The sequence below is a fragment of the Podarcis erhardii genome (genome assembly GCF_964252035.2).
Source record: "Podarcis erhardii genome assembly, chromosome: 1".
NCBI lineage: Eukaryota > Metazoa > Chordata > Lepidosauria > Squamata > Lacertidae > Podarcis > Podarcis erhardii.
The window spans coordinates 32,004,905-32,025,924 of NC_138497.1; the positions used below are offsets into that span (position 1 = coordinate 32,004,905).

Sequence of the window (21,020 nt, forward strand, 5' to 3'; positions counted from 1 at the left end):
AGTTGAGGAAAGTACCGGAAATGTTTTCCTACTTTGCACTCCTCTCCATCAGTTTTGCAAGATCGCAGTTTACAAATCCTTGAGCAGGAATAGGAAGCTACGCTACTGCCTTCTTTGCCGTAACACAGTTGGCCTGGGGAAAACATAATCTGAGGTTGTCAGATTAGCTTAGAAAAAACACTTCAACAAATTGCACAAAAAAGGCCAGTCTTCTCAATTTTTAATGGAAACACCCATTAGATTCTGCTATATGCTCAAGACTACACAGCAATGCTACATAATGTCTTGGAGTAGTTTAGCATAACCATCCCATACCCTCCATATGCTTCAGACTACAACTCCCAGCAGCCCCATCCAGCATTACCAGTGGTGAGGAATTATAGGTTTTGTAGTCCACAATATCTTGAGGGCACCACATTTACTACCCTGCTCTAGAACAGCAGTAGGGGACCTGAGACTACAAGTCCTTTAATTCCTGATCATGGACCAAGCTGGATGAGGCCGAGGTGTGTTGAAGTCCAACAAGATCTGGAATGCCCCAGGTTCCCTATCCCTGCTCTAACATCATATGTATCACAAATGTCATTCTTGTCACTGGTACCTGTAGATGAGGGAATCTCTCATTTTAAAATTTCAACCATGCAGATGCCAGCTGAGGTTTCTTAATGGAAGTTCAGGCACTTTAGGAAGGAGATAACAATAGCTAAATAAAGGAGGCGGTGTTCAAGGTGCAACCAATGTACCATTCCTAAATTATTATTTTTTTCAACTTTCTAGGCCAAATGTCTGTGGGGGTCAGTGCTGCTCAGGGTGGACAACAGCTCCTGGGACCAATCGGTGTATTAAACGTGAGTATAAAGAATAAAATCTTCTCAGTGATTATTATATTAGGAAGTGTTTCTATTATACAGTCTCAGTTCCCATAGTAAGGGGCACAGGTGCACCTACGCCCTGTTCAGGCATTTAAGAAGTGTGGTCAACAAGCTTTGGGGTGGGGATGATGGTCATAGAAACATACTGTATCTCTCCCATTCACTTCTGGAATGAACCAGCTGACCACAAAAACTGGGCCTGAAGGGAGTCCACACACAAATAGATGTGTTCAGGCATTCAAATGAATATGTGTGTTGACTAAAGTTTTCTTGTGGTGTATTAAAACACAGGTTTAATGCAAAAGGATGGATTTGTAGGATGAGAGAGGTGTGTCACCACATAAGGTGTTGTGGGAGGGATTTCTACCTAGACCTACCTCAGTCATTGATAGTGATTTAAGAGGGTAGCCATTTTTGCTCCAACCTGTATTTGTCATAATCAGGGATGCAGTTCCATTTCTGCCGAATGCTATGTTACTTGTCTTGCTGTCCACTATTTAACACAAGTTTTGAAACTATATAGCTTACGTAAACTTACATTCATTTCAATGTAAAGGGAATGCCAAAACAATGTAAAAAGAAAACTTTAATTACGTATCGCTTGCTATCTTAAAGAACAACAACAAAACGAATGAATACCAATCATATTGGGTTGATTGGTTTCTTTTCCTGGCTACAGACAACATACAGAAGTAGTCAAAAGTAGCTGACTGGGGGAATCATGGGGATAGTTCAGATGGTGCAGTCCACATAGAGGGAGAGGGATACACAAACCCACACATAAGGCAGTACCTTTTCTGTATGTGGGCACTTGCTCCTGCGTTTCTGGTTTTGCCCTGCAATGTTGAACCACAATAACAGGAACTGGAAGCCATACGGGAGTGAAGAAAGGCTCACAGACAAGTTTCTGGATGAGGTTACATGATTACAAGGACAACCTTTGCACGAAGTGATGGTTCTGATTGGTTCCAGAACATGAGGAAGTTTAACCACTTGCTCATTAAAATTCGTTAAAAGGCTGCACTGGGAGAGGCAGGGATGTGATAATCTGTCTTTCATGGGGCATGACTGCACTCAAGGGAGATAATAGGGAGAGATCATAGGTCTTTGTTTGGTTGCCAATCAGTTACTTTCCTGAGAGCTGATCTATTAAAGAGGTCCGAGCAGAAGGGTTTAATATGAAACTGGGTGACTCTGAAAATCTCTGCCTCCACTTTATAGCTTCCCGGAGACTATCCTAGTGGGAATCCCCACCCCCCCGTCCCACCAGCTTAGGCTATTGCTTCAACAATTCCTCTCTAATTTTAAACATGGGATCTTGTAAGCTGAGGCCTTCCGCAGGGCTGTTTTAATTTCAGTATATTCATAGGTACAGGGACAGAGTGGAGTGATTTACAAGGGCTCATGGGGAGGCCATGATGACATCATTAACCATATGAGCTGGAAACTTGGGGATGTAGTTCATTGCATTGTAAATCAGGGCAGCCCATAGGTTACTAGTCCGTTATGCTAACCTTTGTATAAAGGCATGCTTTTAAACTTCCAAACATGGCAATCCCCTAAAACCTCAGAAGAATGATAAAGAAGTACTTAATCTCATCCACATTCATATTTAGCACTCACTGCTTCCGATATCACAGTTCTCCACACAACCACCTGTCTGAACAACTTCAACATGCTGCCCAGAACAATATTCAGAGTTTTGTTTGAAATAGGGATGGATCAATCTATTTCTGTCTCTGTTCTGTCCTACTTCCACATTAATCTGTGAAGGTTTTATATATATATATATATATATATCCATACTGTATTTAAATTCGTGTGCTTTATGATTACTATTTACTTCATTTATGAATCGCTTCCCACAAGGCATCCTGAATCAATTTACAATATAATAAGAACATACAGGAAAATAGTTAAAACAGTTGCACATATAAAAAGAATTATATATGTTAAAGTAACAACAGGACTTCTCAGTGTATGCATGTCTAAGCATATTTTTATTTCAATGTATCCATGTCTAAGCATATTTTATCCTAAGATGTTCATTTTAATGCATGTTTCTACAATTTTTGAGCTGAGAACATTATCACAAAGCATTTGGAGAAATGCAAAATCCAGATTTAAATTTTATTCAGATCCATGCATTAATCTGGGAGGTGTGAATTAGGTTGGTTCACTTTTAAATGCAGACCAAATGGGAGTTCTTCCCCATGCCAGTTTTGAAATCATCACTTCATTCTTTACTTTCTGTGCCCAGCTTACTATGGAAGTCTGGGCTCTAAGACTGACTATTCACCAGAGAATGCCCAGGAATGCCTTTTTTCCTGTTACATTTTTCATGTGACAGTTTCACTGTTGGTGAAATAATCATAGACCAGGACAGAACTACTCTTCTGTTTAATTCTGTAATTTGGTGGTGAGGAACTTGTGTTCCACAAGATGTTTTGGGACACCAACTCCCATCAGCTCCAGCCAGCATGGCTAACGGTCAGAAATAGTGGGAATTGTGCCCCCAGATATCTGAAGAACCACAAGCTTCCCATCGCTGCTGTAAATCAATCTTCTTTCATTAGAAATAATGAAGACTCATGGGAAATAATAAAGGCAATAGAGAAAAAGAAATTAATGTCTCCTTGACAAACATGTCATGGCTCTGGGCTAGCTTTGTAGTATCTATTAGCATTTTGCTTTTCTAAACTTGGAGTGGCCATTCCTTATATTCTGTGAAGGGTGGAGCTCTTTGGCTAAGGTATAGGAAAGCATGCAACACATTCTACATTTTTGCAAAATGGAAGTAGCATTAGCTGGGTTCAAAGCTCCAGGACCTTGAATTAGGTCCAGGTTACTCTGAATATTCAAAATGCCAGTTTGTGTGGCTTTGTCTTGTACCAGAATAGTTTCACCAAACACAAAAGCACGGCAAATGGAGAAAAAAAGGAGTGTGTGCTTCCAATTTTAGCAGTCAGAAAGCATCAAAACACAGCTGGATCAGACCAAAGGCCTATTTAGTCTGGCATCCTGCTTCCCATGGTGGTCAGTCTATGGGAAGCCCAGAAGCAGGACAGGAACACAATAGCACTTCCCTGATCATGATTCCCAGCAACTAGTGTTCAGAGGCATAGTGCCTCTGAACCTTGAGGGTAGCATATAGTCAACTGGAATAGCTGCCATTGATAGCTTACTCCTTTGTGAATTTGTCCATCTAAGTAGAACACGGGACTGAAGTTGCATGAACAAGTTTTTCTTAATGCAAGTGGATCAGTAGTACAGACAGCAATGTTAAGAGCGAGGGCAGAAGCAGGAAAAAGGCACTCTTTATTTTCTGCAGAGCAAGGGGAAAGTATGACTAAACTGAATTAAATAATGATGGCTATAATTTGTGGCATGGACTGTGAACAAACCAGTAGCTAATGGCAGCAAAGTAGATGATGATCAGTCACAAAAATAATGGCCTGTATTCAGATGTAGAGTCGTTTTCAAGGCCATCCCCTTCCTTTGATTTAAAGTAAAGAAACAGGTGCTTTCAGGCTTTAAAAAATTGGCACTAAGCACGTATAGCAAGGGTGTGAAATCTGAAAGATCTGGCAGCTATTAGATGCCTGGCCAGTGGGGTTGGAATTGTCTATCTGCCAATGTGCTGGATAGGACTTGTCATTGCATAATGAAAATACAGTGGTACCTCGGGTTAAGTACTTAATTCATTCCGGAGGTCTGTTCTTAACCTGAAACTGTTCTTAACCTGAAGCACCATTTTAGCTAATGAGGCCTCCAGCTGCCACCGTGCCGCCGAAGCACGATTTTTATTCTCATCCTGAAGCAAAGTTCTTAACCTGAGGTACTATTTATGGGTTAGCAGAGTCTGTAACCTGAAGCATCTGTAACCTGAAGCATCTGTAACCTGAGATACCACTGTAGGACTTGTCATTACATTACATCCCTTAGCATGCTATCAGTTTGAACAACTTCCCTCATACACATCAACATGAGAAGACTCTTGGATGATAAAGATTTGGAGGGAGACGCAAGTAAAAGTGAAAAGGTTGTACCAACAGAGAGAGATTAAATGGTGCTTGTTTTTATAGTTGTTTCTTCTGTAATAGCAGAACCCTTTATTAGCTGCAGCCTGATTACTTACTCTTAAATTTTATTATTGACCATGTGATCTGTAAAATTGTGTTTTGGCTACCAGTGTTAATTGTGTTAAACATTTTAAAAAACCATATTAAAAAGATTCAGCTGAGTCCCAATATGACTTCAATAATACTTCTTCGAACCATTGCGTATTGAGTAGGTGTGATTGGGAGCCATGTTTAAAAAGTTAGCATAACATTATTACATAATGCTATACAGGCAGAATTCATAACAATCACATTTAACTGAGAATGGCCAGATATAATGGCTAAAAGTGGAATAGCTAATCTGAGACTTTCCAGATGTTGAATTCCAACTCTAGCATGGCAAGGGATGGTGAGAATTACAATCCAACAAAATCTGGAGGGCCACAGGTTAGCCATCTCTGGGTTAAAATAACTTGAGAAAGGAAGGCTCTTTGCTTCGGCTTTCTTTTCCTGAATGCTTTCCTAGAAAGTTCCCTTGTTGCCTAGATGATCCCATATTGTTTCTTGCAGAAAACTTAAGTGTTTAATTTGGATGTGTGTGAGATGGGTGGGTGAAACAAAAAGAGAAAGAGAAATTATTCTGGCTGCTATACGAAATGCATGGTGGTTGACTAAGTAAACCACAGCAGTGTTGCACACATGCCATTGCCTTGTTCCTGCTGGAGCCTCTCACACATTGCAACCATGATGTTTACTAATTGGATTTTCTCTTGATGACTCTGCCATTGTGCTAATGACACAAGGATATTGAAAACATATTTCTGAAGTTTTGAATAAAATGAGCATTGAGATTGCATTGCGTTTGAATGAGAACCTGGCAGGACAGATCCAATAATATGAACTGAATTACCACCCTCAAATTCTTGCTGTACTTAACGCTGTCATCACCCATCCTTTGACATTCCTGCTGTAGTCCTCTTGCCTTGTGCCTTTACTGCTGTTGCCCAGATTTTAAGAGGCAAAAATGGGTAGCTGCCATCATGTGGCGACCTTTCTCATTATATATTATCACTGTGGCTGCATTTTGTTTGCATGAACGTTTCCATTGAGCTCCTCTGCATTCCTTGAAGCCAGACACTGCCACACTGTTAGTTGTCCATGCTGGGATGTCATACCAACTCCTTGCCTGGCTAGTTATCCTTTGTGTTATCCTCTAACTAAAAGGTAGCAGGCTAGAAAAAATGGTTTTGGACTGAAATTTTGGAGAGATACTGCAAGTCTGAGTAGATGGCACCAGATCAGACACATGAAAAATCTGACTTGGTATATGACAGCTTTGTATATTACACAATGAGAAATTCATAGAGAATTTCCAGGCAGAAGACAATGCTGTGGAACTGTTACAAATATGACTAATTGGCTGACTCCAAGGGCTACAGTGTTACATGAGCACATGCTGTCCATCAGAATGTTGGGTCATGAACCTTTGCCACATGGTCACACACCACACATATCTGGAAGGATCTGAATGCTCATGTGCACGCACTGAGTGCGGTGAGGGAGATCAGCACACTGTCCCACTCTGGCTGGGTCCACAAATGCACCCACAGAAGGAAGGATTATTCCCTGTGAAATGAGCTTGCTTTCCAGAACTGCAGAGTATTCAGTACTAGCCTTCTAGTGTATTGTGGAAGTTGGTAGTTTTTGTCATAACCAGTGGACCGAGAATAATTAATAAACTACATTGGTGTTGTTGTTGTTGTCATCAGCCTTCTGTAGGAATACATTCAAAGTGGCATATAAAAGTGAACATAATATGGAAATACTAACTCTAAAATGGTACAATTAAAACGGTTAGAAATGAAATGCTAAAAGCAATGGGCCAGATTCTAATCGGACCTGCTAGCAGAAGCTTGTGCAAACTTCTCCCCTTTCCTCCCCCTGCAAACCTCCGCACTCCAGAACAGCACACAGGGAGAGGAGAGAAGAAATCCTTGCACTTACTGATGGAGCGATCTCCTTAGTGCTACAGTATGTTGAATTTCACCCAGTATGTTATGGGTGGGATTCAACTAAGTTTGTGCAGAATGAGGTCCAGTCATACAACAGGACTTCCCCTTCTTCTTTACTCCCTGCAGTCCCGAAATGTGGTGGTGGTGGGGGGACCAGAGCCATAGCTACGGGGGCACCAGAGGGGCATCATTGAGTCTCCCAGTATGGGTGTGTATGCAGATGCACATGAGGGGTGCCAAACTGGGTCTTTGACCTGGGTGAAATAAAGCCTAGTTTTGCCCCTGGCAGGAAGTCCCATAATAGGTTTGGGTGTGTGTGTGCAAGGGGAGGACAGGGAGGAAAAGTCCTGTTATGCAAGCAGACTTCATTCCCCATGTGGATTCCCCATATAGCACTATGTTCAATTCCATCCTCTGTTTTCAGGGACATGTGGCCTGAAAACAGTATTCTATAAGTAGGCTAAAAGTGCGAAGTGGCACAAGCATGTGAACTGCTTAGATTTGTCTGAACAAAATGGAGCTCCTGGATCTGACACCATGCCCTGGACTGGATTCAGCGCCTACTTACACAGCCGGGAGTCTCCTTCCACTTAAATCTCTTCTCTTTCTTCTTAGGCTAGTGTCATACTTTCTCCGCCTGCCTTTTTATAACCTTATCTTTTGGGCTGTGTCACTTCCGATCTCTTAGTTTTCAAAGCTGCTGGCTGATTAAAGCCTTCCACTCACTCAAGTGCTCCTGCTGTTAGTCTGAACGTGCCAAGGCTTGTGCTGGAGTGGAGATGGAGGCTGCTTCTGCTTTGTCGAAATCCATTTGCATGATGTGGAAGTGCAGGATTCATCAGCATGCCCAGGGAGGGGGAGAGAGAGAGAGAGAGAGAGAGAGAGAGAGAGAGAGAGAGAGAGAGTGTGCCCTACCAACAGCAACATTGCTCTGAAAGTGGGAGGATTAGAAGCAAGTTAAAGTTAGCACAGAAACTGCAGGGAGAGGAGGGAACTTTACTGTTTGGTTATTCTTATGTACCAGTTTTGGCTTAAGGTTCTCCATAAGGACAGTGACTAATAGGGGAAATTGCAAGTACAGTGGTACCTCGGGTTAGAAACGCTTCAGGTTAGAGACGCTTCAGGTTACAGACTCCGCTAAACCAGAAATAGTACTTCGGGTTAAGAACTTTGCTTCAGGATGAGAACAGAAATCACGCAGCGGCGGCAGCAGGAGGCCCCATTAGCTAAAGTGGTACCTCAGGTTAAGAACAGTTTCAGGTTAAGAACGGATCTCCAGAACAAATTAAGTTCTTAACCCGAAGTACCACTGTATGCAAGTAGCAAAGAGACCAATTGCCTCTCTGTTCCCAGCAGCCCTTTAGCAAAACTTTGTGTAAAGCCAAAGGTTTGCCAAAGCCTTGCGGAACCAGTATAGAATCATAGTACTGTAGAGTTGGAAAGAGCTCTAAGGGTCATCTAGTCTAACTCTCCTGCAATGCAGGAATTTCAGGTGAAGCATCCCTGATGGATGGCCATCCAACCTCTACTTCAAAACCTCCAAGGAATAAGAGTCCACAACCTCCTAAGAGAGTCCATTCCACTGTTAAACAGCTCTTACTGCCAGAAAGTTCTTCCTGATGTTTAGTCAAAATCTCCTTTCTTGCAACTTGAATCCACTGGTTTGAATCCTACCCTCCAGAGCAGGAGAAAACAAGCTTGCTCCACCTTCCCTGTGACAGCCCTTTAGATATATATATATTTTTAATAATATTTATTAGCAATTTTTGTTTTAATTACAATACCAAAAAAAATCAATACAACACATCTCTTAACATGATTTTCTTAACTTCTTGGACTCCCTCTCATCTCCCACTCCTGCATTCCTGACTATAAATTTTTTCCAGCAAATTTATCTCCTTGTTTCTATTCTTATTGTCTAGTTTTCCGATGTTATATCTCTAATTTAAATATCCTTTATTTAGATCTTAAAAGTTTAAATATAACCGAAAATTTCCAAAACTTTATCTTTTCTTAAATTTAACTTATCTTCATATTTCTCCTCATCTAGCTTAATGGTGCCAAGTTGTTTTTACTCTAGCATCCTTCTTAACATTCATAAAGTTTACAATATTTTTGTAAATAGGTCTTGAATTTCTTCCAATCTTCTTCCACCGTCTCTTCTCCCATGTCTCGGATTCTACCAGTCATCTCAGCCGGTTCCATGTAGTCTATCAGTTGCATCTGCCATTCTTCCAGTGTGGGTAAATCTTGAGTTTTCCAATGCTTGGCGACGAGTATCCTTGCTGCTGTTGTTGCATACATAAAAAATGTTCGATCCTTCTTTAACACCTTCTGGCCGACAATACCCAGAAGGAAGGCCTCTGGTTTCTTAGGGAAGGTATACTTAAGTACCTTTTGCAGCTCATTATATATCATTTCCCTGAAGGCCTTCACTCTAGGGCAGGTCCACCAGAGGTGAAAGAATGTTCCTTCATTTTCCTTACATTTCCAACATTTGTTATCAGACAAGTGGTAAATTTTTGCAAGTTTGACTGGGGTCAAGTACCATCTATATATCATTTTCATAACATTCTCTTTCAAAGTATTACATGCAGTAAAATTCAACCCACTAGTCCACAACCTCTCCCAGTCCTCAAACATGATATTATATCCAGTATCCTATGCCCACTTTATCATAGCCGATTTAACCGTTTCATCTTGAGTGTTCCATTTTAACAGCAAGTTATACATTCTTGAAAGTACCTTAGTCTTAGGCTCTAACAATTCCGTTTCTAGCTTCGATTTTTCCACCTGGAATCCTAACTTTTTGTCAAGTTTAAAAACTTCTTTAATCTGAGCGTAGTGTAACCAATCTCACACTTTGTCTTTCATTTTCTCCTGACTCTGCAATTTCCAGTTATCTCCATCTTTTTCTAATATTTCCCAATACTTTGGCCATTTGGCCTCCATACTGAGTCTTTTCCGGGCCTTAGCTTCCAATGGTGAAAGCCACCTTGGAGTTTTATTTTCCAATAAGTCTTTGTATTTTATCCAGACATTAAACACTGCTTTCCTGACAATATGGTTCTTGAAAACCTTGTTAATCTTAACCTTGTCATACCATAGATATGCATGCCAACCAAAAGCATTGTTAAAACCTTCTAAATCCAATACATCAGTGTCTTCGAGAAGTAGCCAGTCTTTTAGCCAGCAGAAAGCTGCTGATTCATAATACAACCTTAAGTCTGGCAGGGCAAAGCCCCCTCTTTCTTTCGCATCAGTTAATATCTTAAACTTAATTCTGGGCTTTTTGCCCTGCCAGACAAATTTGGAAATGTCTCTCTGCCACTTCCGAAAGCACTCTGTCTTGTCCACAATCTGCAAAGTTTGAAACAAAAATAGCATTTTTGGCAATACATTCATCTTTATAGCAGCGATTCGACCTAACAAGGAAAGCTTCAATCTTGTCCAACTTTCTAAGTCTCTTTTAATTTCTGACCAGCATTTCTCATAGTTATCCTTAAATAGACTCAAGTTTTTTGCTGTTATGTTTACCCCTAGGTATTTTACTTTTTTAACCACGCTTAACTCTGTCTCCTTCTGAAACCTTTCTGACTCTGTAACTGTCAATTTTTTCCCCCAATACCTTAGTTTTTTGCTTATTTAACTTAAATCCCGCCACCCGACCAAACTCTTGAATCAGTTGTAATACTCTTTTCGTACTAGATTCTGGCTCCTGTAAAGTCAAAACTAGGTCATCTGCAAATGCTTTAAGTTTGTACTGTTTCGCTCCAACCTGGATTCCTTCAACCAACTGGTCTCCTCTAATCATATTCAAGAGCACCTCCAGGACCGAGATAAATAACAATGGGGAAATAGGGTAGCCTTGTTGTGTTCCTTTTTCAATTTTAAACTCTTCTGTCACCACATTGTTAACTATCAATTTGGCCTTTTGTTCTGAATAAATTGCATCTATCCCATTTTCAATACCCCGTCCCACTCCCATCCCTTCCAAATTTTTCTTCATGAATTTCCAGGAAATATTGTCAAAGGCCTTCTCCGCATCTATAAAAATTAACACAGCTCTTGTATTAATATTCGTTTGCAAGAGTTCCAAAATGTCAATAATATTCCTTGTATTGGCAAACAAATGTCTACCTGGGAGAAAGCCTGCCTGGTCCTTGTGGATTATTTCATTTAAAACTTTTTTGAATCTACTTGCTAAAATGTCTGCAAATATTTTGTAATCCACATTTAAAAGGGAGATGGGACGGTAATTCTTAAGTTGTGTCTTTTCCGTTTCCAGTTTAGGTATCAATGTGATGAAGGCCTCTTTCCACGATTCCGGCGCCTTCTTCCCTTCCAGAATTTCGTTGCCTACCTCCATCAGTGGTTGTATCAAATAGTCTTTCAATGTCTTATAATACTTGGAGGTAAGCCCATCTGGTCCTGGAGACTTGCCCAATTGCATGTTCTGAATGGCTTGTTCAATCTCTTGTCGTGTTATTTTACCATTCAGGATTGATCTGTTTTCTGGAGACAATTTTGGTAGTCCATTCTTTATCAAAAATTGATCTATCTCAGCCTCATCTTGCGGCCCTTGGGTGTACAGTTGTTTGAAATATCTCTGGAAACACTTTCTAATCTCCATAGGGTTCTGTATATTTCTTCCTTCAATCTCTAAGTTTGTAACTGTATTCGTTTTTTGTCTCTTCTTCAACTGCCATGCTAGCAGTTTCCCACATTTATTCGCCGATTCAAATGTTCTTTGTTTCATTAGTTTAACTTTCCACTCTATTTCCTGGTTTATCAATTTGGAATATTGTGCTTGATAAAGTTTGATTTCTCTCAGAATCGGCTGTGACTTCGGTTTTAATCTTAATTTCTTCTCACATTCTTTAATTTTCTCCAAAATCATGTCTTTTTTCTCATTTTGTGTCCTTTTCTTTACAGCATTCTGTTGTATCAAGAACCCCCTCATCACGGCCTTGCTTGCGTCCCAGATAATTCTTTTTTCCACCGAAGTGTTCAAATTTATCTCAAAATAATCTTTCAAAACTTTTTGGGCCTTCTTAGTAATCTCCTGATCTCGAAACAAGTTGTCATTCATCTTCCATCTGAAGGAGCCAGTTGGTAGTAGTCTCATATCCATCTTTACAGCATTATGGTCGGAGCAGGTCTTTGGGCAGATTTCCACCTTTCTGATCTTAGGTGCCAGACCTCTAGATATCCATATTTGGTCGATTCTTGTCCATGTCAGTTGGGCTTCAGAAAAGAATGTTCCTTCTCTTCCCAAGGGGTTCTTTGTCCTCCAAATGTCAATCAAGTCCATGTTGTCAGTCAATTCGAAAAAAGTCTTAGGTAGTCTGCCATCTTTTGTTACATTTTGGCTTTGTGACTTGTCCATATTGGTTGATACCACGCCATTCATATCTCCCATCATGATGATGTTGTCATAGTCCAGATAATCCAGCATGCTCTCATGCAATTCCTTGTAAAATTCCGATTTCCCCTCATTTGGTGCATAGATTCCTAATATTAAGATCTTCTCTCCTTGATGTTGTATCTCAATTGCCAAAATTCTTCCTTGCTCATCTTTAAACATAAATTTTGGTGACAGGCTCTCCTTTGCATAGATCACCACTCCTCTTTTCTTCACTCTATCCGAAGAGATAAATTCTTGGCCTAATCTTTTATTTATTAACACTTTTCTATAGAGCCTAGTCACATGTGTTTCTTGCAAACAAATAATATCCAATTGTTCTTTTTTCAATATGTGAAATATCTTCCTCCTTTTTTCCGGGGCGTTGCATCCATTAATGTTCCAACTCAGAAGTTGCAGAGACATCCTGAATAAATCTGTTATTGCTCTGGTGGTGGTATCTTTTTCTCTGGATCTTCAGGTTCCGAAGGTGGGGGTACGACTGATGGTCCAGGCCTCGGGGGTATTTCAATCCCTTTTTGAAGGTCCTCTCCGTAAGCAATCAAAAATTTGTCTCTGTCTTCAGCTGTTCTAATTTTAACCTTCTTCCCTCTGAAGGTGAAGGATAAACCCTGAGGAAATTCCCACCTAAAGATGATTGAGTTGCTCCTCAACAGTCTAACCAATTCCAAATAGGTGGATCTAAGGTCTAAAAGTTGTTTCGGGATATCTTTATAAATTTCAGCTCTCTTGTCCAAAATGTCCAGTGCCTTTTCGTAGTGTAAACCTAATATTTTATCTCTTTCCTCCTTTGATCTCAAGGTTATCAAGCAATCTCTGGGCTTATCTTTCTTGGCAAACTTTCCAAGTCTGAAGGCCGACACAATTTTAAAGTCCTTTTCCTCTTCTATAGGCCAAAATTTAGAAAATTCTTTGGTTAGGAACTCAATTAAGTTTCCTTGTTCAAGTTCTGGAATCGACCTCAATCTTAAGTTATTTTCCCGGTTCCGTAGTTCTATCATAGACAAATACATCTGCTGCTCACCAACTTGTTTGTACAGTGGTCTGACCTCTTGTTCTAAATTTTCAACTTTTTGATTAGTTGCCTCAGCCAGTTTACGATTTTCTGCAGTGGCTTCAGATAACTGTCCAATTGATTGTACATTCAGAGCCACTTGTTCATTTATTTTGTTTAAAGAGGCTGCATTTTGGTCAGTCTTGGCTGTTTGCTCATCTACTTTCTTATTCAAAGTTTCCAATTTTTCCAGGATTTTCTCTAAAGTTGAACCCAATGATCCTGCAGCCATATCTTCCTCCTCTAATTGCTCAATTTCTTCTTCCCCTGCCACCGGCAGAGTAGGCACAGAAGATCTACGTGCCTGCGAGGCTAAGGCTAAAGTTGTTTGTCTGGTTCTAACTCTAGCCTCTTTTTTCTTTGCGCCACTCATACCAATTTTGTCTACCAGTCAAGGTCAGGCTAAGTTGTTCCCATGGGAATGGAGCAGCCCAGAGAGTAAACAATCAAATAGGAGGAAGAGAAAGAGAAAGTAGAGTTAAGTCACTTCTATTAGTCCAAAATCCTCTAGAGGGAGCTCAAAATGTCTTAAGGGGAGAAGCCAAGTCAATAAAAGTCAATAAAATCCAATTTAGTTTCCAGGAACCTTCAATAAAGTTGTATTTAGCAGAGTTGGTTTGAAAAGCATTACTTTGTCTCTGACAAGTGCCAAAATAGTGTTTCAAAGTATCCAGTCCATAAACACTCAGATTGTAACCAGTCCCAGTTACAAAGTGCCAGAGTCTGCAGTCTGACAGTTCTATTGTTCAGGCAGTCCCCAAAAACATGGGTTTCTCCTTGAAAATGTAATTCCAAAAGAAGAAGTTTAGCACAGTCCATATAGCAGATAAATCATAGAATTAAGTTGGGTCTTCACTTTACACAAAAGCAATTTCAGTGAATGCACAGATAAGTCTTTCTTTTAACACCTCTTCAAAGGCTCCAAGCCTCCAGGTCTTTTGCTTTGATGTTTAAACAACAGCGGAAGACGGACTTCCTGTTTTCATCTCTCCGCTTTCAGCCAAATTTAAAGAATTTAAACTCGAATTTCTGTAATCCCCTCTTACTCACGGGTTGTTGCTTTGGATCAAATCTTCCAGGAAAGAAGGTCAGCGCTCACCGACAGCGGCTGTGCGGCTTCACTCCGCTGGAGTAGCGATCGACTCACAGCGCCGCGATACCCCCTCCACATTCCGGAGCCCCTTGCGGGGTTCCTTCTTCATTTCGGGAGCCGCTTCTGGCGCCCGCCGAGTCCCAGGACCACAGGCTCTTGCTGCCTGTGGGTTTCTGATGCGGGTCTCCGCTTCGCCGTAGCGGACGACCCGTTTTCCGCGGAGCTTCCCCCTCGCTAAAGGAAGAGGACTGCCATTGCTGTTCGCGCCGCCTCCGGAAGTCTCCAGCCCTTTAGATATTTGAAGGTGGCTATCATATCTCCTCTCAGTCTCCTCTTTACCAGGCTAAACATACACAATTCCTTCAACCATTCCTCGTAAGACTTGGTTTCCAGACCTTTGATCATCTTGGTCACCCTCCTCTACACACATTCTAGCTTGTCAACCAAAAACTAGGCAGGATGTCTTACAGTGTGAATGTGACCTTTGAGCTCATCCAGACTTCTTTTGTTCCATGTTTCTAGGCACAGGACAAGGCTTTAAACCTCTGTGACCGATCGTTGTTTTTTGTCCTGACGCTTTACTGCTGAACTAGAGCAAATAGCAACTGGGTTTTCTCCAGATTGCCATTTGCTTTGATTCAGTGGTAAGATGTGGAGAAAGTGTTGGGACAAAAAACAACCCCCAGGCACGGAGCTTTAAAGTGCAGACCTGTGTCTGGAAAGCGCAGCACAAAAGCAAGTCTGGATGAGCCATTTGTTGCAGTTAGTTGTACATTTGGAGCTTTCCAAGGTGCTGTAACCAACCACTGAACTGTCTTGTAGGTTCTTGCTGTAGAGAAGTCTGAACATGGTGGTGCTGAGTTGTCTGGACTGAGTGTGAGGAACAGGGGCAAGAAGAAGAGCAAGAAGCGGTGGTGTGGTTCTGACAGAGTCGCTAAAACAGGGATAGCCAATGTGCCCTCTAGATGAAGTTAAGATTACAACTCCCATCAGTCCCAGCCAGCATTGGCAACAGTCAAGGATTATTGTTCTGATTTAGCAAGATCTAGAGGGTGCCACATTGGCTACCCCCTGTCCTAAGAGGTATGGGATGGAAGGGAGATGGTTTTATGGAGAGAGGGCTGGATTTTTGTGAATCTAGCGCTGCTTACTGAATCTGTATGTTTCTAAATAAAGAAGTTATTATGAAAATGAACTGGCCTTGACAAAGACTGCTCAGAAAGTCCCACTGTTCAAGGGAAGGAAAATGAAAATGTTAAAACAGTATATTCCTCAGCTAGATGTATGTTTAAAAATCACTGGGCATCTAATACATTATTAGAACCAACTTTGGTATTTAATGTCAGCCAGTGATAGAAAGTGGAACTCAGGAGCAAGACTTAGATTGCAATCCTAATACTACTTATCTGGGAGTAAGCTCCAATGAATTAAATAGGACTTACTTGTGAGTAAACATGGCTAGAATTGCACTGTGCAAACTTTGAACCATAGTCCCTCATAGCTGGGACTCTCATAAGGTGTGATATTTTCTCTGCAAGCTAACTAGAAATGAGAAATGGTATCAGAATCACTACACAGTGTTTTCCCCTCACCAGGTGGTGATCATCAGGTGTTCAGTTAAGAAGGACAATTGCCCTTGAATAATAATAATACCCCAGCCACTCTGGATGGCTTCCAGCAAAAATACAGAGGGACATCAAACATTAAAAGCTTCCCAAAACAGGGCTGCCTTCAGATGTCTTAACTCTTTGACACCTGCTGGGAGGGTATTCTATAGAGTGGGTGAGACTACTGAAAAGGCCCTCTGCCTGGTTCCCTGTAATTTCACTTCTCGCAGTGAGGGAACCAACAAAGAAACAGCTTTCACCTCTGTCCCTAGCCCACTAGAGATCATTTACCAGCACGACAAAGGCCATTTCAGTCCCATGATGGGGCCTGAATCCCAACTGGAAGGGGTCCAAATAGTTTGCATCATCCAGACATGCCTGGAGTTGTTCAGCAACCACCCACTCAATCACCTTGCTCGAGAATGGAAGGTTTGCGACTGGGTGATAACTGGCCTAGGATGTTCCAGAACATGTGATTGTTCCTCAGCATTACTTCTATCTTTGGTTATTTTGAGGCATGAAAAATAGCCACAACTATTGCATACCCTCAAATGGTTAGAAGGTTTAGGGGCAGTGCTACCTGGTTTAGTTTTCTTTGGGTGAGAGCACTGAAGACTTAGAGTATCTCAATATATAATTGCTTTATTTACATATAGTACTCCCCTCCATGAGGGACGCGGGTGGTGCTGTGGGTTAAACCACAGAGCCTAGGACTTCCCGATCAGAAGGTCGGTGGTTCAAATCCCCGTGACAGGGTGAGCTCCCATTGCTCGGTCCCTGCTCCTGCCAACCTAGCAGTTCGGAAGCGCGTCAAAGTGCAAGTAGATAAATAGGTACCACTCCGGTGGGAAGGTAAACATCATTTCCGTGAGCTGCTCTGGTTCGCCAGAAGCGGCTTAGTCATGCTGGCCACATGACCGGAAGCTGTCTGCGGACAAACGCCGGCTCCCTTGGCCAATAAAGCAAGATGAGCGCCGCAACCCCAGAGTCGGTCACGACTGGACCTAATGGTCAGGGGTCCCTTTACCATACTCCCCTCCATGCCCAGCACTTTCCCCAAATCTGTTCCAGAGGGTTGGGGGAAAGCCCTAAAACAAATTTAGGGGTGTACAGGAGGAGGAAAGAGGGATAAGTTTGGTAGTGCAAACAGAAATCCTTTCACTGGTGGAACTACTTACTCAGCGCTATGTTGAATGCAACCCTAAGTATATTGATGGCGGTACGCTGGAAAACCAGGAACTTCCAATATGTTCAGTGGCGATCAGGCTGCCTCAGCATGTTTACTGTAGGCCAGGTTCTACAGTTGTTAATGCGATTACTCCTGAGAAGCTGACTAACTCTGTGCTCTGGAATACGGGGCCAAGGATTGACTCACTGTCTCAGAAGCTGAATAGTAGAGAGCATGCTGAGCTGCCAGACAGTGTCTGAAAACATCCCGCCAGGCCAGGAATGGCAGCATCTTTCTCTCATTAAATGTTTTTCTGGGAACGAAAGAAATGCCTTTTTCAGACCTGGGCTCTTGGCCATAGGGACTCCTGGTGACTTTTCAAGTGGTAGGCTGTTGTTTGTGTGGATTAATTAAAAGGGTCGTGTCAAAAGACCTTTTTTATTTTTTTTAAACCCTTTCCTGACAGGGGATGGTAAATTTCAGCTGGGCCTTAAGGTCAAGATATTCTCTCTTTCTTTCAAGCAAGAGGCTAATAATTTATGAGTGTAAATACTCTTTCGTTCCCCTAGCAGCACACCCCTCCCACTTTTCTTCTTAGGCCATTTAGGTTGCAGGCAGCACAGTGACTGGAATCTCTGCAGCTACACAAGGGAGAAGGATGTCTAATCTGATTCCTTTCAATATGAGCTGAATATCCAACTGCTTTAAATGGCTTTGTGAATCCTAGTCACAGAAGGCTCACTTTAGTTTAGCTAAAGTTGTTGCTTGGATCTAGGGACAACTTGAGAGTCTTTGAATGAAGCTGCAACCCAAGCAAATTTTGTATTTCAGGCCCAAAACAATAGCTCAGGTTTTGAAGGACTTGGCATTAAGACAGGGGAAAGAGTTTAGCCCCAAAATTGAATATGTGCCTCAAAAACTGCATTCCATGTTCTAATTTAATTTCTGTGTTCTGCTCTACATTTCTTTCTCTCTCACACTGCCGGGGTTTTCAGTGCTTGCTGGATCTCTCATTTCTGTCCTCATGTTTGTGTGTGTGTATGAATACCACATCAGAGGTAGAATTCTTTGGTCTTTTTATGAATTATTTGTAATGTGGGAACTGAAATACAGTGACCAAGAACTATTAGCCTGTTTCCTGAGGGTCAACATGCATATACATATAGCAACATCTGAGTGTTAGTCAAAGTTATGGGCTCTAGCTTTAAAAGATACATGGTATGTGTCCTAACTTCTGCTAAGCTCATTCCATGACACTAACACACATTAAATACACCAAAGTATATTTCAGGTAGATATTTATTTTATTAAAAAGAATATTTTATTGATTTTTTTGAGATGCATTCCTATCTAGAAAATGACATGAGCCAACAGTAACAAAGAAATTAAAATCAACAAACAATAAACAGAAAAGTTCCTGCTTCACATAATAAAAGTTACCTCAGGATATGGCTGGATGCTCCTATCACAACCACCAATTTTAGTATGTCCTTCCAGGATGTCTGCTGGTTTGCTGGTGGCTGGAGGTTTTCTGTCCCCTATTTACATATTGAAAAACCAGAATTGACCTCCACAGCCACTTACTAACACACTGTTAAGACCGCATTCATGGAAGATGAAATATACTCGGAGTCGAGTGTGCATTTCATGCTCTTTATTCAGCTCATTGTAGTGAGGAATGCCAGTTCCCCCAAAATGTCTGCTTTATATACATTATTTACACAATGGGCCCCACATGATTGGCTAATTCTGGGATTCTCCTGTAGGCCAATCAGGTTGCAGATTCACTTCTACCTGGAGCTCGATTGGGTGGCTCCATGGACCAATCAGACTGCTGCATTCTGGATCCTATTCAACTCAGTACATAACAGAAGATTTTATTTGGCTATGAGTGATCACCAAAGAAGAATTGAAAAACCAGGAACTGTGTCTCTATAAAATCATTATGCTTGGAAGCTCCCCTTTCTTGTCTGCAGTGGTGTTTTAATTGTTCCCTCAACACTTTTTCATACCTTCTTTATCCACCTGTGGACAGGGAAACCTGATTGCAGCTTCCAGTTTCTGCATGTGTGTTTATTGTGGGATCCTCATGCATGCAAGTTAATCTCAGTGCCCACACAGTGTCATTGGCATCAAAATGCCAGCTTGTATTTCTCCCAATTTAATCCAGTTTTCCCTTTCTGTGGAAAATCTGATAGGTAAAAATCAAACAAACACAGATGTTGCCTGGGTATATATGATCAAATATTTTGTTTCTTCCCATATACTTCAGGGGTGAGGTTTCTAAGCTATCCTATCCAATGAGGGGGATTCTTGTGCTCCTTCCACCAGCTAATTTGGAAGTCACCACACTCAAATTCTTCAGCAATTATTGGAAGCCACAGTTCATTAACTTTGCACCCAAATCCACCCACGGTCTATGTATGCTACTAATTACAGTACATCAACTTCAGCAGTAAATTCTGAGGAGGAAAAGCAGTGCACCGCTAATTATTACACACTGGGGGCCCCGTGCTTCTTAAACTATCAGGAGCCAATTTTGTTTTATAATCCAGTCAGGAAACAGCACAAAAGTCAGCTTTTTTAAAAGAGGGGAGCCCAGCTAATTGTTCTCTGCTCAAAAGCAGCCTCGCAGGTGTCCTGGATCAGTGGTGGAGGAGTGTCAGGTGGACTTGTAGCTTGTTGGTCTGCAGCAGTGCCTTGGGGGGTTGCAGAATGTGGCTAGGAGCCACAGGACACTGGTGTGGAACTTTTTGCCATTCAGATGTTGTTGGACTACTAGGAATGATGGGAATTGGGCTCCAACAGCATCTGGAGGGCCCTGCCCTAGGACCTGGTTATTTCTTAAGCTTTGCCTTTGCAAGTTTGCAAGTCTTGCGATCCACTACTATTCCCTTGCTTGTCAACAGGGATATTCATGGCCTCCTGAATAAGGAAGTAGTTTTAACAACTTGTGGCACCTTTAAAGACTAACAAATTGATTGTGGACACAGTTAAGGTGCTGCAAAGTGTTGCTGATTCAGATGCTACATTTGTGGAAACAATTTAACCAAGAAGCAATATAAGCTCTTACTTGAGAGTCACTAAAAGTCAAGCAGAGCTTTGCTAGCATTATGAAGCATTTGGTGACTGTGTCTACATATATATTATTTGAGCCACTCATTCCATTCTGGGGTAAGGTTACCAGACGTCCCCATTTCCCGGGGACAGTCCCCGGATTTACAAATCGTCCCCGGATTCATTGAAATAAATCTGGTAACCTTATATCTCGGGTCACTCACCACATTTGGTTCAAACAATTTTCTTTACAGGGTTAAACTTAGAAAAAAATAGTTTTGTGGATTTGCAGCATTAGTCAGTTGTGCACAGTACCAATTGGTTGATGTTATCACATCAATTGGTGGTGTTATAAACCTACCTTCATAATTCTGTCGTCCCTGATGCAATTTTACTGATGTGATTATCCTTCAAAAGAATAATAATGCAACAAATGATATTTAAATGACAAACTTATATTTGGCAATTTGAAAAAAATCATAAGTTGGAGATCCTCCCTAAAAGTATGGGGAAAGGGATGAGATTGAACCAGCATTTGATTTGTTAGCATGTATATTTATACACGGGTGGTGCTGTGGTCTAAACCACAGAACCTAGGGCTTACTGATCAGAAGGTCGGTGGTTCGAATCCCTGCGACGGGGTGAGCTCCCATTGTTCAGTCCCAGCTCCT

General features: G+C 41.5%; 1 protein-coding gene across 1 annotated transcript in view; it reads left to right on the top strand.

Moving 5' to 3' along the window:
- Positions 1–21,020, top strand: part of LTBP2 (latent transforming growth factor beta binding protein 2) — a 142,156-nt gene that overhangs the window by 14,470 nt on the left and 106,666 nt on the right. Inside the window, exon 2 of the mRNA XM_081857916.1 lies at positions 778–848. Coding sequence (XP_081714042.1) covers positions 778–848 — 71 coding nt within the window. The remainder of the gene's footprint in view (positions 1–777; positions 849–21,020) is intronic.